The sequence below is a fragment of the Rhamphochromis sp. 'chilingali' genome, assembly GCF_963969265.1.
Source record: "Rhamphochromis sp. 'chilingali' genome assembly, chromosome: 20".
Lineage (NCBI taxonomy): Eukaryota > Metazoa > Chordata > Actinopteri > Cichliformes > Cichlidae > Rhamphochromis > Rhamphochromis sp. 'chilingali'.
In genome coordinates this window covers 23,636,865-23,648,952 of record NC_137947.1, presented here as the reverse complement: position 1 = coordinate 23,648,952, position 12,088 = coordinate 23,636,865, and the positions used below count along the sequence as shown (strand labels likewise).

General features: G+C 38.4%; 1 protein-coding gene across 1 annotated transcript in view; it reads right to left on the bottom strand.

The window, feature by feature from the left end:
• Positions 1–1,739: 1,739 nt before the first annotated feature.
• LOC308388509 (inactive phospholipase D5-like) overlaps positions 1,740–12,088 on the bottom strand; it is a gene marked incomplete at its 5' end in the record, with an annotated part of 75,545 nt that continues 65,196 nt past the window's right edge. The window contains 7 exons of the mRNA XM_080869273.1: positions 1,740–4,672; positions 6,535–6,625; positions 6,722–6,887; positions 7,021–7,157; positions 7,829–8,026; positions 9,757–9,884; positions 10,120–10,219. Of these exons, the coding sequence (XP_080725399.1) occupies positions 4,125–4,672; positions 6,535–6,625; positions 6,722–6,887; positions 7,021–7,157; positions 7,829–8,026; positions 9,757–9,884; positions 10,120–10,219 (1,368 nt within the window). The 3' untranslated portion in view covers positions 1,740–4,124. The remainder of the gene's footprint in view (positions 4,673–6,534; positions 6,626–6,721; positions 6,888–7,020; positions 7,158–7,828; positions 8,027–9,756; positions 9,885–10,119; positions 10,220–12,088) is intronic.

Sequence of the window (12,088 nt, the reverse complement as noted above, 5' to 3'; positions counted from 1 at the left end):
TCACATAAAAATGAAATTACATATAGTAGAAATATAAGTTAAAATGAAATAAATAGTATGAGTGTTAAATATTTAAAAATATTACTATGCAGAAATCTCGAGTAACCCCTCATTTCTTTATATTATGCTGGGAATCAGCCTTTACTATTCTCTTTTTTTGAAGGTCTGATGATGGAATTAATTTGTCCTCCTGTTCTCTTGCACATTTTGCCAACTTATGTCATGTTTTCAGCCACTAGCAGTTTGGGAAATACATTGATCATCCAAAAAATACTCTTTTGTGTTGATCAAACTATGTTATCTTTGGGAATTTTCATAGATTTAAAGAAATGGGAACAAATGATGAACCTTTGCAACAGGCTAGTGGTAACAAAACAACTTAAATTGGTTCTTTGTATGTTGTCTGTCTACAACAGAGGTTTAAGTGGCTTAAGAAACAACAACAACAATGACAAAAATGTTCCTTTGAAAATAATCGGGTACAAGAATTTGAAACGAGTGAGAAAAAAAAGCCAGTGCAAAAAGAAGAACTATGACTCAAGACCACTTTAACAATTAGACGAATGTCTGGCTCCTTGGAAGCAAAATATAAAGAAATGAGAGTTGACTCAAGACTTTTGCACATTACTGTACGTAGATTATGTTTTAAGTTGGCCGTGGTACTAATTTTAATCTCACATTAGCGTCATCCTGTGGCAAATCTAATTATTATGGTATTATGGTAAATATGATTGCAATTATTAAATATGATTATGATGATTATTGTTATTCGCCATCCTGTGGTAAGGCTTCTTTGATTGTCCATTCTGGTTACACAGGGCCTTGTCTGTGTAACCTGAATGTGCAGCGATGTACTAAGGATTAACTTCTGAGGTAAACCACTTTACTTAACGAAAGCCAGATCACTAAACAGACACACATACACACACAAACGCACAGAGAAACATAAGCTAAGATGCTTATTTTTTATTAATAGTAAAAATCGAGTGATCACATAATTTAGTAGTGCGCATTGACAAGGATATTCAATAAATATACATTCCTTCTGTATCTTTAAAAGGTACAAGATTTCATTATTAGCATCATCTCAAGAAAGGCTCATAGCTACTGTGCACAGCTCATAAAGGCAAGGCATGCAAGCAGCAGTCATGCCGAAAAAACATACTAAAGGTAGGCAACATTTAAAAAGCTTTACAGGCAGTATTTGAAATGTATCTCTCGGTAATAGTGCTTTGTTTTGCTAAAATAAGCAGTTCTGCCCTTCTGTGTACAAGAAAAATATGATCTGTTACAGAGTTTTCACTAAAAAATGAACATTTCGCTGGAGCAATGGACAGGCAGACAACACACAATTCAGAAACATTCCAGTTTGTTTTTTTGTTTTTTTAAAATTTTGCTCTGACTCTATAAGTTGCATGTAGCAGATTTTAAACCACTTAAATCTTGGCATCTGTGTACTCTGTACTGTGTACAGAGCTGAAATAATCCCCACTGTAACTGGAAAAAGATTTGTTTTCCAAAACAGAATAGTTACAAAACACAAAAACCATAAAAACCTGGGCAGAATGCAGTACCAGCGTTACCGCCCTCCCCATATGACAATCATAGATTATAGCAGCGTATAGTAGTGAATCTGACTCCAGGTCAGCTGGCAGATAAGCATTACAGTGTGGTGACAGTGCTTTACACATAGATATTATTATTGTCATAATCTCAAAGTCTACTCACTTGGTATGGAGAAGTTATGCTACAAATAAAAAACGACTGTGTTTGTCATTTAAGGATACTTTTATGAAGTAATTATTATAGATAGATACGTGGCTGTGTCTTGCACAGAAAGGTATAGGTTCTTAGGGTACACATAAGTAGTAAAAAAAAGTTTTTTGCTTTTCAGAATGAAATAATTTTTTAAATGGTATTATTATTGTTTATAGTTTATACATTCTGGTGTGAAAGAATCGCTCTCAGGATAGAGTCAGTTAAGTGTTATCTGATAAAACACACACATGCTCATGGAACTGCCTGTTATGCATGTTACACGTGCATAAAATCAGCAGCTGTGAACCAACATGTTGCTTGATCAAGGCTGAATTTTTCATTTAACATTTAATAGCAACTTTTAAGTGAAAGCAAGTAACTTGCCTCGTGACATCCACTAGATGGCAACAGCTACCCAAGTTTCAACTGACTCGATATTGGCCAACAAACATTTGAAATCCCAAGCCCCTGAAATGAAGAAAACTGGACTTCCTTTTGATCCATGTGCCAATTTAAAAAGATCCAGCTGCCTTCACGTAACATGCTTAGGACTACCACGGCGTGGATGACTGAGAACCTCGACAGAGATTCGTTTTTCAAATGGTACACAGCCTGAAAAATTACCAAACCCGAGATATTGTTTTAGGGATGGAACTAATGTTTTGTTTTCATTGCTGATTAAATTGCTAATATCTTTATTAGTTGGATCAAGAAACGTCACCTCATATATTAATGATAGAAAATTACTGTTTATGTAATTAATACATTATCAGAAGACTTGTCAATTAATTCTCTCCTGAAATCAGACGTAACACTGATGACGCATGTGGCGCTGTCATGTTAAACACTCCATAGCAACACATATATACATTTTAGACACAGACATCCCTACGATTTTCTCTCTGGTGGTGTTTTTGACTTTACTCAGTTAATGGCTTTGAAAGTTGAAAAAAAAAACCTTCTGTATTATTATAAATCCCACAAGAATCATTTCTAAAGGTTACACTTGTAGCAAAGAGTGTGTAAACATGCAATCATTCGAAATGCAAATAAATGTTGCTTCAAGCTTTCAGTCAAGTATAAACTAAAGATGCTAGATTTGTAGCTCTATCTCCACAAGATAAAGGGAATATATATTCTGTCACAGGCATGACATTACAGGCCAACATGTCCTTGAGGTTAAAATACAGCAACTGCCTCTGTCAAGCTCTGTTAAAAATTCATTGTATTGATTTGGTTGACAGCAGAGACCCTCTGGCCCCTTTCGTCTTAACGCTACTTCAGTATGTGTTCAATAAGTCACAATGCTGGGTTTGAAAGGATACTACAGATATCCATGCAATCCACCTCTAATCCCAGGATTTGTTTATGGTTATCGATAATGATCTTTTAAGACCCTTCTGGATCATTAGCTCCCCCTCCTTCCACCATAAAAAACCACAGCTTGCTTTATTGAAAGTAGTGGCTGATGGAGGATGCTAAGCCATCAAATGCATCATCTAATTCAGTCATGCAGTGGAACAATGCACCCATATTCATACTTCTGGAAATGGAAATAAAACATGGTGGACATGGTTTGAGCAATCCCTTAAAAGGCCCACTTCATCAGCTTTTTTTTCTAAAACAACTAATGCTTACAATTAGAGATCAATACATTACTTGGCTCAGCCACATGAAGCTGTTTGTTTCCAGGAAGCCGATTAAACTTTTATTTCAGTCTCTGCTTAATTGTTGTTTTTAAGAATTTTGCAATTTAAATAATGTTCTGGTGTGAGTGAATACTATGGGAAAAGCATAAACCTGTTTACTTTAGGCTAACATATTCAAGACCATTGAGAGCACAGAGGCAGTTAGAGATCTGCAACAGCTTAAGGTGTGTGGTAACCTGTGTGTGGTGAATTCTGAATGCCAGATGTAGCGACTGTAGCTACATATGCTAACGTGCCTCCTGCCTCTTCACATGCAGCTGTTATCCCTCCTTTTAAAGGGTGATTAATTATGAATGTTAGCTTAAGTGACATACAATATTTAGGCAATCAGTGCAATTTATTTCCTTTCCTGGGAGATCTAAACAAGGACAAAAAATAATATATAAGTTGTAAGGTTGTAAAATATTATTAGCCTATTAATCAGAATTCTAAACCAAAATGATTTGGTTTCATTTGTAAAGAATCAAAAGTGCCAGCCTGCTGTGGAGCATTTACTTTCCTTCCTGAGTTCTTCCTTTTATCAAGTCCTGCAAACCAGATACCTAAATTTGAAAAGTGTCTTTCTATAAAATCACAATAATAAACTGCTACAAAGACCCAGTGTTGGAAGTCCAATGCCACTGGAGGAAAGAAGTTCTTCAAACATGATTTTTGTGGTCACACAAATCCATTGGCGATCTCTCTGCCACCACTGCTCTCAGCAGACTGACTGGGTACTTCCATTGGATTGTCGCCGTTACCTTTTATTTCTACCTGTTTTTGGTCAAAGCGACTCATTTTCATTTGACTCCTCTCTTGGTAGTTGTCCATAACTGGCACTAACCCACTAGCAGTGCCTTGTCGAGTAAGTTTGCTCAGTCTGTCGTTACGGTGCCTTGTTTCGTCCGGTGTCTGTCCAACAACTTTGTGATGATTTCTTGGTAGTATAGATCCTTTATTATGCTGCCCTTTCTGAATAGGCAGTGGTCCATTGCGTAGCTGGCTGGCTTTGAGTAACACCATTGGTTTGATCTGGTGCTTGTTGCAAACCAGGAATTTATTAGCCTGCAGGGGGATGGTGTAGTGTGAAAACCAGTCCCGCTCAAACGCAGCCTGTAACTGCTCCACGACGGTGAAGTTCCTGTCGTCGATATCTTCTAGCTTACTGATCACAAGGCCTGCTCCTGCATTAAAGGTAAACTCATCCCCCTCCCAGTCAAGATTACCTGTCAGGAAATAGACCACAGTGAGAAACACAAATGACATCGCAGTTTTGGGTAACTTGTAGATGGAACTGAAGAACTGAAAAGCATATCTGAGTTTATAGATTGTAAATCAAAGTGGAAATTGTACGATGAACTCATTTGCAACCGGACAGTGATGATTGATATAACTTGTGGGTTTTAGGTCTGTATATTCAACCTGCATTCTCTTCACTTTCCAGCAGGGAGAGTCTCCTTGAGTGGGGTGATATGTGACAGGAGCAGCATGAGGGTAAGGTAAAGGAAGGTTTACATAGCAGTAGTGAGAACTGCTATAGTTTGAAGAGAGTGGCACAAATAAAAAGGCAGGAGGCAAAAGATTAGAAATGAGTACATCACCTAGACAACAAATTAGACACTTCCCTGAATAGGGAAGAGTCTAATTTGCAAAGGGGCAAAGTCACCTCTTTTTGTTAAGAAAACTGCATCTTTAGTACAATGCTGCAGATGTTCTATCAGTCTGTGGTGGCAAGTGTGCTGTTCTGTGCTGCAGCCTGCTGGTGAGGCAGCATCAGGAACAAGGAGGCAAGAAGGCTGGAGGAAAGCTGGCTCTGTTATTGGAGCCAGACTGGACATGCTGAAGGAGGTGGAGGAAGGATACACACTAAAGATGTTAGAAGCCATCCTGAACAACTCTGAGCACCTACATTATAAAATCTTTATGGAACAAAAAAACATCCGTCAGGCTTTTCAGTTCTTATACAAATAGCAGATGAGCTATGTCAGACATGAATTTCCCTCTTGGATCAAAAAAGTTATTCTTATTTTTATACTTATCAGAGGGAAGTTAGGGAGGCAAGGTTGAGATGATTTGTATAGTGCAGAAGAGTGATAGTGAATATACTAGAGAAAGGATGCTGAAGATGGAGCTGCCAGGCAGGAGGAAAAGAGGAAGACCACACAGGAGGTTCATGGATGTGGTGAAGGAGGACATGCAGAGGGCTGGAGCGATAGAAGAGGATGGTAGGGATAGGGTGAGATGGCGGCAGTGGTGACCACTAAAGGGAGCATCTCAAAGAAAAGGTTGTTCATTTTGTAACGTGTGCTCCCGTAGTAAGTAGAACAGGCAGCAAAGCAGGATAATCTTCGCTAAGTTTGGTTACCAGTATGGTGATGGTCAAAACACTCAAGTCGAGAGTTCAAAACAGGACTACACAAATCAATTTTGTTGATGATACAGTGGCTACATTAGGTTTTTATATTCAGTCGATGGGTGCCACGGACTTTCCTGTCTCGGATGCTCACTGTCTGGTTATTGTTTTCCATAAAAATGGATCAACATCCAGATTTTGGAGATGATTTAGCTGAATTTCAGAGACTGGACCACATGCCTCAAACACTGTTCATACTTGCACCATACGTACATTTGCTCTAGTTTTGTGCAACACCCTCCCTCCTGCCTCTAGCAAAGGTATCAGGTGAACTTGCCAGGGTTACGAGATGCAGCAGATCCTCAGCGAGGCTTTCCCCAAATCACAGTGTCTGGCCTAGCTTGTTGCTTCATTATCACTAAATTATTTTAATTTGTATTTAGGGTTGTTTTCCTGGTTAGTGATAAAGCTTAAACAAATGAAGCACACATATAATTAACCTCTGAACATCTGATTATAGTGTTTTTGACCTTAGAGTGCCAGTACAGTCATTTCCCCTTGTATATTTTTTTCATCTGTGTTAGGCAAATTTCCTCATCATATTGATCTTTTATTCTCACTGTCAGAAAGAAAACAAAAGAGGAAGTATTCCTTTAGGTCCACTAAAAATAGGTCATAGGCATAAAGTGAGCAGACATATAGGCCACAGTCATAAAGTCTAGTCGATGAGCTCACCTAAATAAATGGCTCTGTCTGTAACCATAAACCTGTTGTGGTTTATTCCTTCGAGACTGACATCCCTCTGGCCCCTGGGGTTGAAGAATTTCTGCACACACGTACACACACATGCACAGTTATGCAGTGAGCTTTGATAAAGAGTATCTGTAGAGATGAAAATAGTGCATATTGGCCCTGAACTTACAGCTTCTAGTGAGCAGTTGGCCTGCTCCATGCACAGACTCCTCAGGGACCAGATGAAGTTGAAAGTTAGCGGATGAGTCTTTTCCGAGCAACTTATCAGCAGACGGACTCGTACATTCCTCAGGATCAGAGCCTCTCTTATAAGGCTGTCGATACGCGACCAGTACCTTGGCACGGATACAAATACACGCAGAATTAGGCATGCAGCTGGTCCGGCACATACGCAGTTTAAACACTGCACTCAAGCCACTGGTGATAAATGCCTGCCAAGTCACTGTGCGGCAGCATATTTGCTCTAACCTGCTGGTGTTTCTGCCGATGAGGGGCAGGTAATCAGTAATGGAGATATATATGAAATGGTTGGCTTCTTGGATGACCCTGGCAATAGCTTCCAGATCACTGCTGCGATGTTTGGGAATGAAAACATCCGGTGAGCTCTGTCAACAGAGAATTAGGGAATGTTGGTGTTGCGTACTCCTCTTTAAAGATACACACAACAGTGATCACAAGAGCATTGTGTAAACAGATAATTATTACCACAGGAATCTTCGTAAACTACAGAGTTGCCACTGTGATCATTAAAGCTGTTATAATCATAATAACTGACTGAGCTTTTCTCGTTATTATCATTGTAAATGAGCATCAGGGTTTCTCGTTGTGTGAATAAGAGAGGATTAAAGTTTCAGTTTTAACTTCCTTGCTGACAGGCACTGTACCCTATGAATGATTAACTCAGAGTGTGTGCTTGAGTGTGCTTTTTGTGTTCATTTTAATATTACTGAAATGGACAGCTTAGCCGAATCAACATTTTTTTTCTGCTGGATCACCATCACTCTTGTCCAAGAAGATAAGGACACTGAAAGACACAGCATCCTGCAGAGGACTCTATGAAAAATTAACGTTCCCTCTCCTAAGCTGTCGCCACCACTGCAGGCAGCTTTTACACTAATGTGTACTGCACGCACTTATATTTATGTCTAATTTCAGCAAATATGTATTGTAATTTACCAAAAGTTGGGGTTTTGGACTCCAAAAAGTGTGTGTTTGCTACATGAACCAATGAATTAATTCATTTATAATGCAAACTAATACTTTAAATGTTACTTACAGAAACATAGGCCAAGGCTTTTGTGCCATTGATTGTGAGATTCAGTGGCGTGTCTCTGTTGGATACAGCAAATAGGCGCTTGGACCAGAAGGAGGGAATAAAGTCTTTATACTGGAGACCCCAGTAGAGACTGAACACTTTGTGGAGGTCCAGAGCCAGACAGCTGCAGTTGTACACCAACACACCCAGCTCCTTCCTCTAAAAAACAAACAAAAAAATAAACAAACACATTTTGTAGAGCAAAACAACAATTGAAACCGGCAGCATTTACATAATTAAAGATGTATATCTTCATTTTTGCCTTTAGTTATTTGAATCAGCCTTTGCCTATCATCTCCATCAACATTTACCTTCCAACTAATATTAACCTGTTTTACTGTTTTAACACTTTTATGCATTCATCTACATACACACACATTTCTCTGATATTTCCACGTCAGGCCATATTGTCCGCATGCCTAATTCAATTCCAAGCCTTAGTCTATCCTGACAAAAACAGCAGGGAATGTAAATATGCCGCAGTGAGCCTTTCTGTTCCTGATCTTCTTTTTTGCTCTCAGTACCATTTCAAAGTGGCACTTGTCATTTTTTTGATTCTCACCATGCAGTTCTTGGAGTCACCTTTTCTTTCTGTCATTCTACACAACCCAGCAGTGTTCATATGAGTAAAGCATTTCTAATAAATTCTTCTCTTGCAGCTCATGTGTTACTAAACTCTTGCCATTGTCTTTTTAAAAAAAAACGCGAATATATGCACTCCTCAATAGACTAAAAATCTAGTCCATAACCTATTTTCATAGATATCTACAGAAATAAGGAAGGAAAAGAACAATGTCAGTCTGTTTGTTTTGTGGTCTAATTTAAATACAATGTAGCATCAATATAAGCCTGGCTGAGAATGCATCAAACATGCTGACCTGACAAATACTTTTGAATAGTTACCTTGTGCTCCTTGCAGTTCATCTTCCTAAATTAAGGCCCTCACTAACAAACGGTCTCACACTTTAATGAGCTGTCTACCTTTGAAAAACAGATGAAAGATTCTGGATTCTCTATTTTTGGACGCCACCTCCTGCGCTCACAAAAACATATACACAGATATAAACTGACTGTGTGCTAACTATTGTTCTCTGTTAGGTACACTTTGCTAGTAACGCTTGGACCTACAGAAACATCTACACAGATATAGTTGAACCCCCTTTTGCCTTCAACAGTTGCTTTAGTTCTTTGTGGCACAGATTCAGCAAGACTGTGGAAGGATTCTTCATTCCTCTTATTCTATATCGACATCGCAGAGCGGCTCGAACTTCAGCAGGTTGTCTTGATCTTATCTACATGCCTAAACGCACTGGGTAGCTGCCATGTGATTGGCTGCAGTAACAAACAGTTAAGAAAGTGTACATAATGAAGTGCCTGGTGAGTGTATATACAGCACTTTCAAAATGTTTTAGGTGTTTAAGTTCTAAAAGAACTTAAGAGTTTTCACACTAAATGTTGGTATGATTCAGTATTTCTTTCTAATTCCTGCATTGAGGCAACTGGTGGCGTGAGTCGATGCAATATAAATAAAATTGAACAGAATGAATTTGTGTACAGTTAGACGAATAAAACTATTTGTGTATTCATTAAAAAACATTCTAGCTTCCCTCTTGGTGCCTATAATATTTGCACAGCACTCTACAAATACATTAAATCTGAATATTCTTGTTTCGTCAACAATGCTGTTTTTAAGCTATACTGGCTCATACCTTGCGAAATGTAAAGTTCGATCCAATAGATCATTACGAGAACTTTACATTAACAATACCAAATTTCAATAATTTGTGTTACTATCCTGCCTCAGAAATCACAGAAGTAAAATTTGGTTGATTTTTCTCCAAAGTCTCTGTAAGTATTTCTGTGGGTATTGTAAAGTATGGTGGCAGTACGGTGGCCAGAGATCTCCAGTCCATGCTGGCACTGCCGATGTAGAAATGTTTCCTGTCGACCACCCAGAAGGAGGAGTGAAGGTTGCCTTTGGTCAGAGCTGCCATGTTAATATAGTGAACCTCAGCATCTAGAGATGGAGAGAAAAGGGAGTTACATGTGAGACATGGAGGAGGATAAAGACAAATCTGCCAGAAGCCATACAAATAGAGACAGGGGATAGGAAAGATGGTGAGAGACTGAAAGACTGAAAATGTGACCAGGGGGAGCAAAGGGCTGAACAGTCAGATCTAAACACAACATAACATCTTATGTGTTATGTCATAACATATAAAGCAATGAAAGTAAGAGCTAGGTGTGATTACTGAGTTTAGTGAGCTCAGTTGAGTTAGCTATTCCAGTTGAGATTTTCAGCTGAATTCCTCTTGCTTTCAGTCCCTGCAGGCTGGACAGCAGAGCCCTGCCCTAGAGGAAACAAACCAGCAAAGCAAGACTGTTACATGAAATCCATGCAGTATAATCAGATACACAGAGTTCAGACTAAGTGCTTACATTTTTTACATTCAAGTACTATCATAAGTGATAAATGTGCTATTTGTGTCCCATTCATTTTTTTCAAAGCACTCGTCTGCAGGCAGCTACTGTAATCTCTATTTTTCTTTTGGAGTCTTATTTAGAAAAATATTTATATGCCTCTTATGGTTTTCCAGTGATGACTACCTCTGATCACTGTAACTATCCAAAAACATGTAACCTTCTGTGCATATTTAGAAGCACAAATTTTACAAACCCACAAACGATGCATGTTATTGCTGTAACACAAAATAAAAAGCAACCTGTTTGACATAATTTACATGCATTCATCTCATGTCATTTAGAAACGAGCAAACTAACAATATATTACACTTGATATGAAGATTAATTTCCAGTTTCATGAAGTTTTCCTTCATAAAACCGACCTGAAATCCACCCAGAGTACAAGATACTGTGAGGGACTCCTTTCATTAAGTACCTTTGGTGATACAAGGAAAATTACTCATCCTTCATTAGTTTCTCTTTAGTGATCACTGAACACACATTACAGGACACAAATGAAGACAGGAGCATTTTAAATAAGAGCTAAAAGCTACAGTTGAGATGCAAATTTGGTCAATTTGGCTCCATTTCTACACTCAGATCCTGATGTACACTAGGGAAGTTGTTATTTCACGATGTATTAAAACTGTGTTTTACAATTTAAATGAGACATATTTGATTTTACACTTTAAGCCCTGTTAATGCATTACATCGAGTACTGCCCAGGCTTTAAAAACAACATTATAACACCTTCTATGGCTCCAGAGGATTATTTTCAGTCTGTTCAATGGTGTCTTTATCAGTTTGAGTTTGGGAAGTTCACATTTTTGCTAGAAAATGTATGTTCCATATCACACTATATGGACAAAATTATTGGGCCACACCTCTCAATCTTTGAATTCAGGTCTCCTCAGAAACACAGTATGACTTAGAAACATTCTTAAAAATGGGTTTATCCTAAAGAGCTCACTGAATTCAAGTATGATACTGATAATAGGGTGCTACAATTGCAGCAAATCAGTCTGTGAAATTTCTTCTCTGCCATATAATTTGCAATCAACTGTAAGTGAAATTATTGCAAAGTGGAAGTATTTAGGAACAACACAGCAGAGCCATAAAATGGGGCACTAAGTAAAGTTAAATCGGTGGTGCGTAGGGTTTAAAAGTCACCAATGCTCTGCTGACTCAATACCTGCAAAGTTCCTAACCTACTTTGGCATTAACATCAGCACAAAACTGTGCACTGGGAGCTTCGTGACATGGGCTCTGTTTGCCGAGTAGCTCTTGTAATGTGTAAGTGACCTCGTACCACTATACTGACACAGAGATTTAAAGATGTTTGCCAAGAGTGTAGTGGAAAAAGGTAGATAAATGCAATATTTTCCAATTTTCAATTTTAAGGATTGGTTTTAAAAATGGTTATCTATGTCACCCCTACAACAGACTGGTCCAAATGCAACCCCCCAACCGCAACCTTGAATTGGATAAGGGGAAGAAAATTAAGTGGATGGCTCTTAAAAATCTATTTCTTTTGACTTAACTTTATTTCTGGGATTTAGTGCATTGTAGACAGACAGGAAATATGTACTAATATAATCAAACGGATCAGACAGACGGGAGACAAACTAAGGATCCAGGTACAGAATGCTTTCTAGCTCAAAATCTATAAGCTATTGGTTCGCACCCTGTTTGAAGGACTGACAGATATTCTTTTCAGTGATGGTTTGTAAATACCCACACTGTGTCTCCAGGATTATT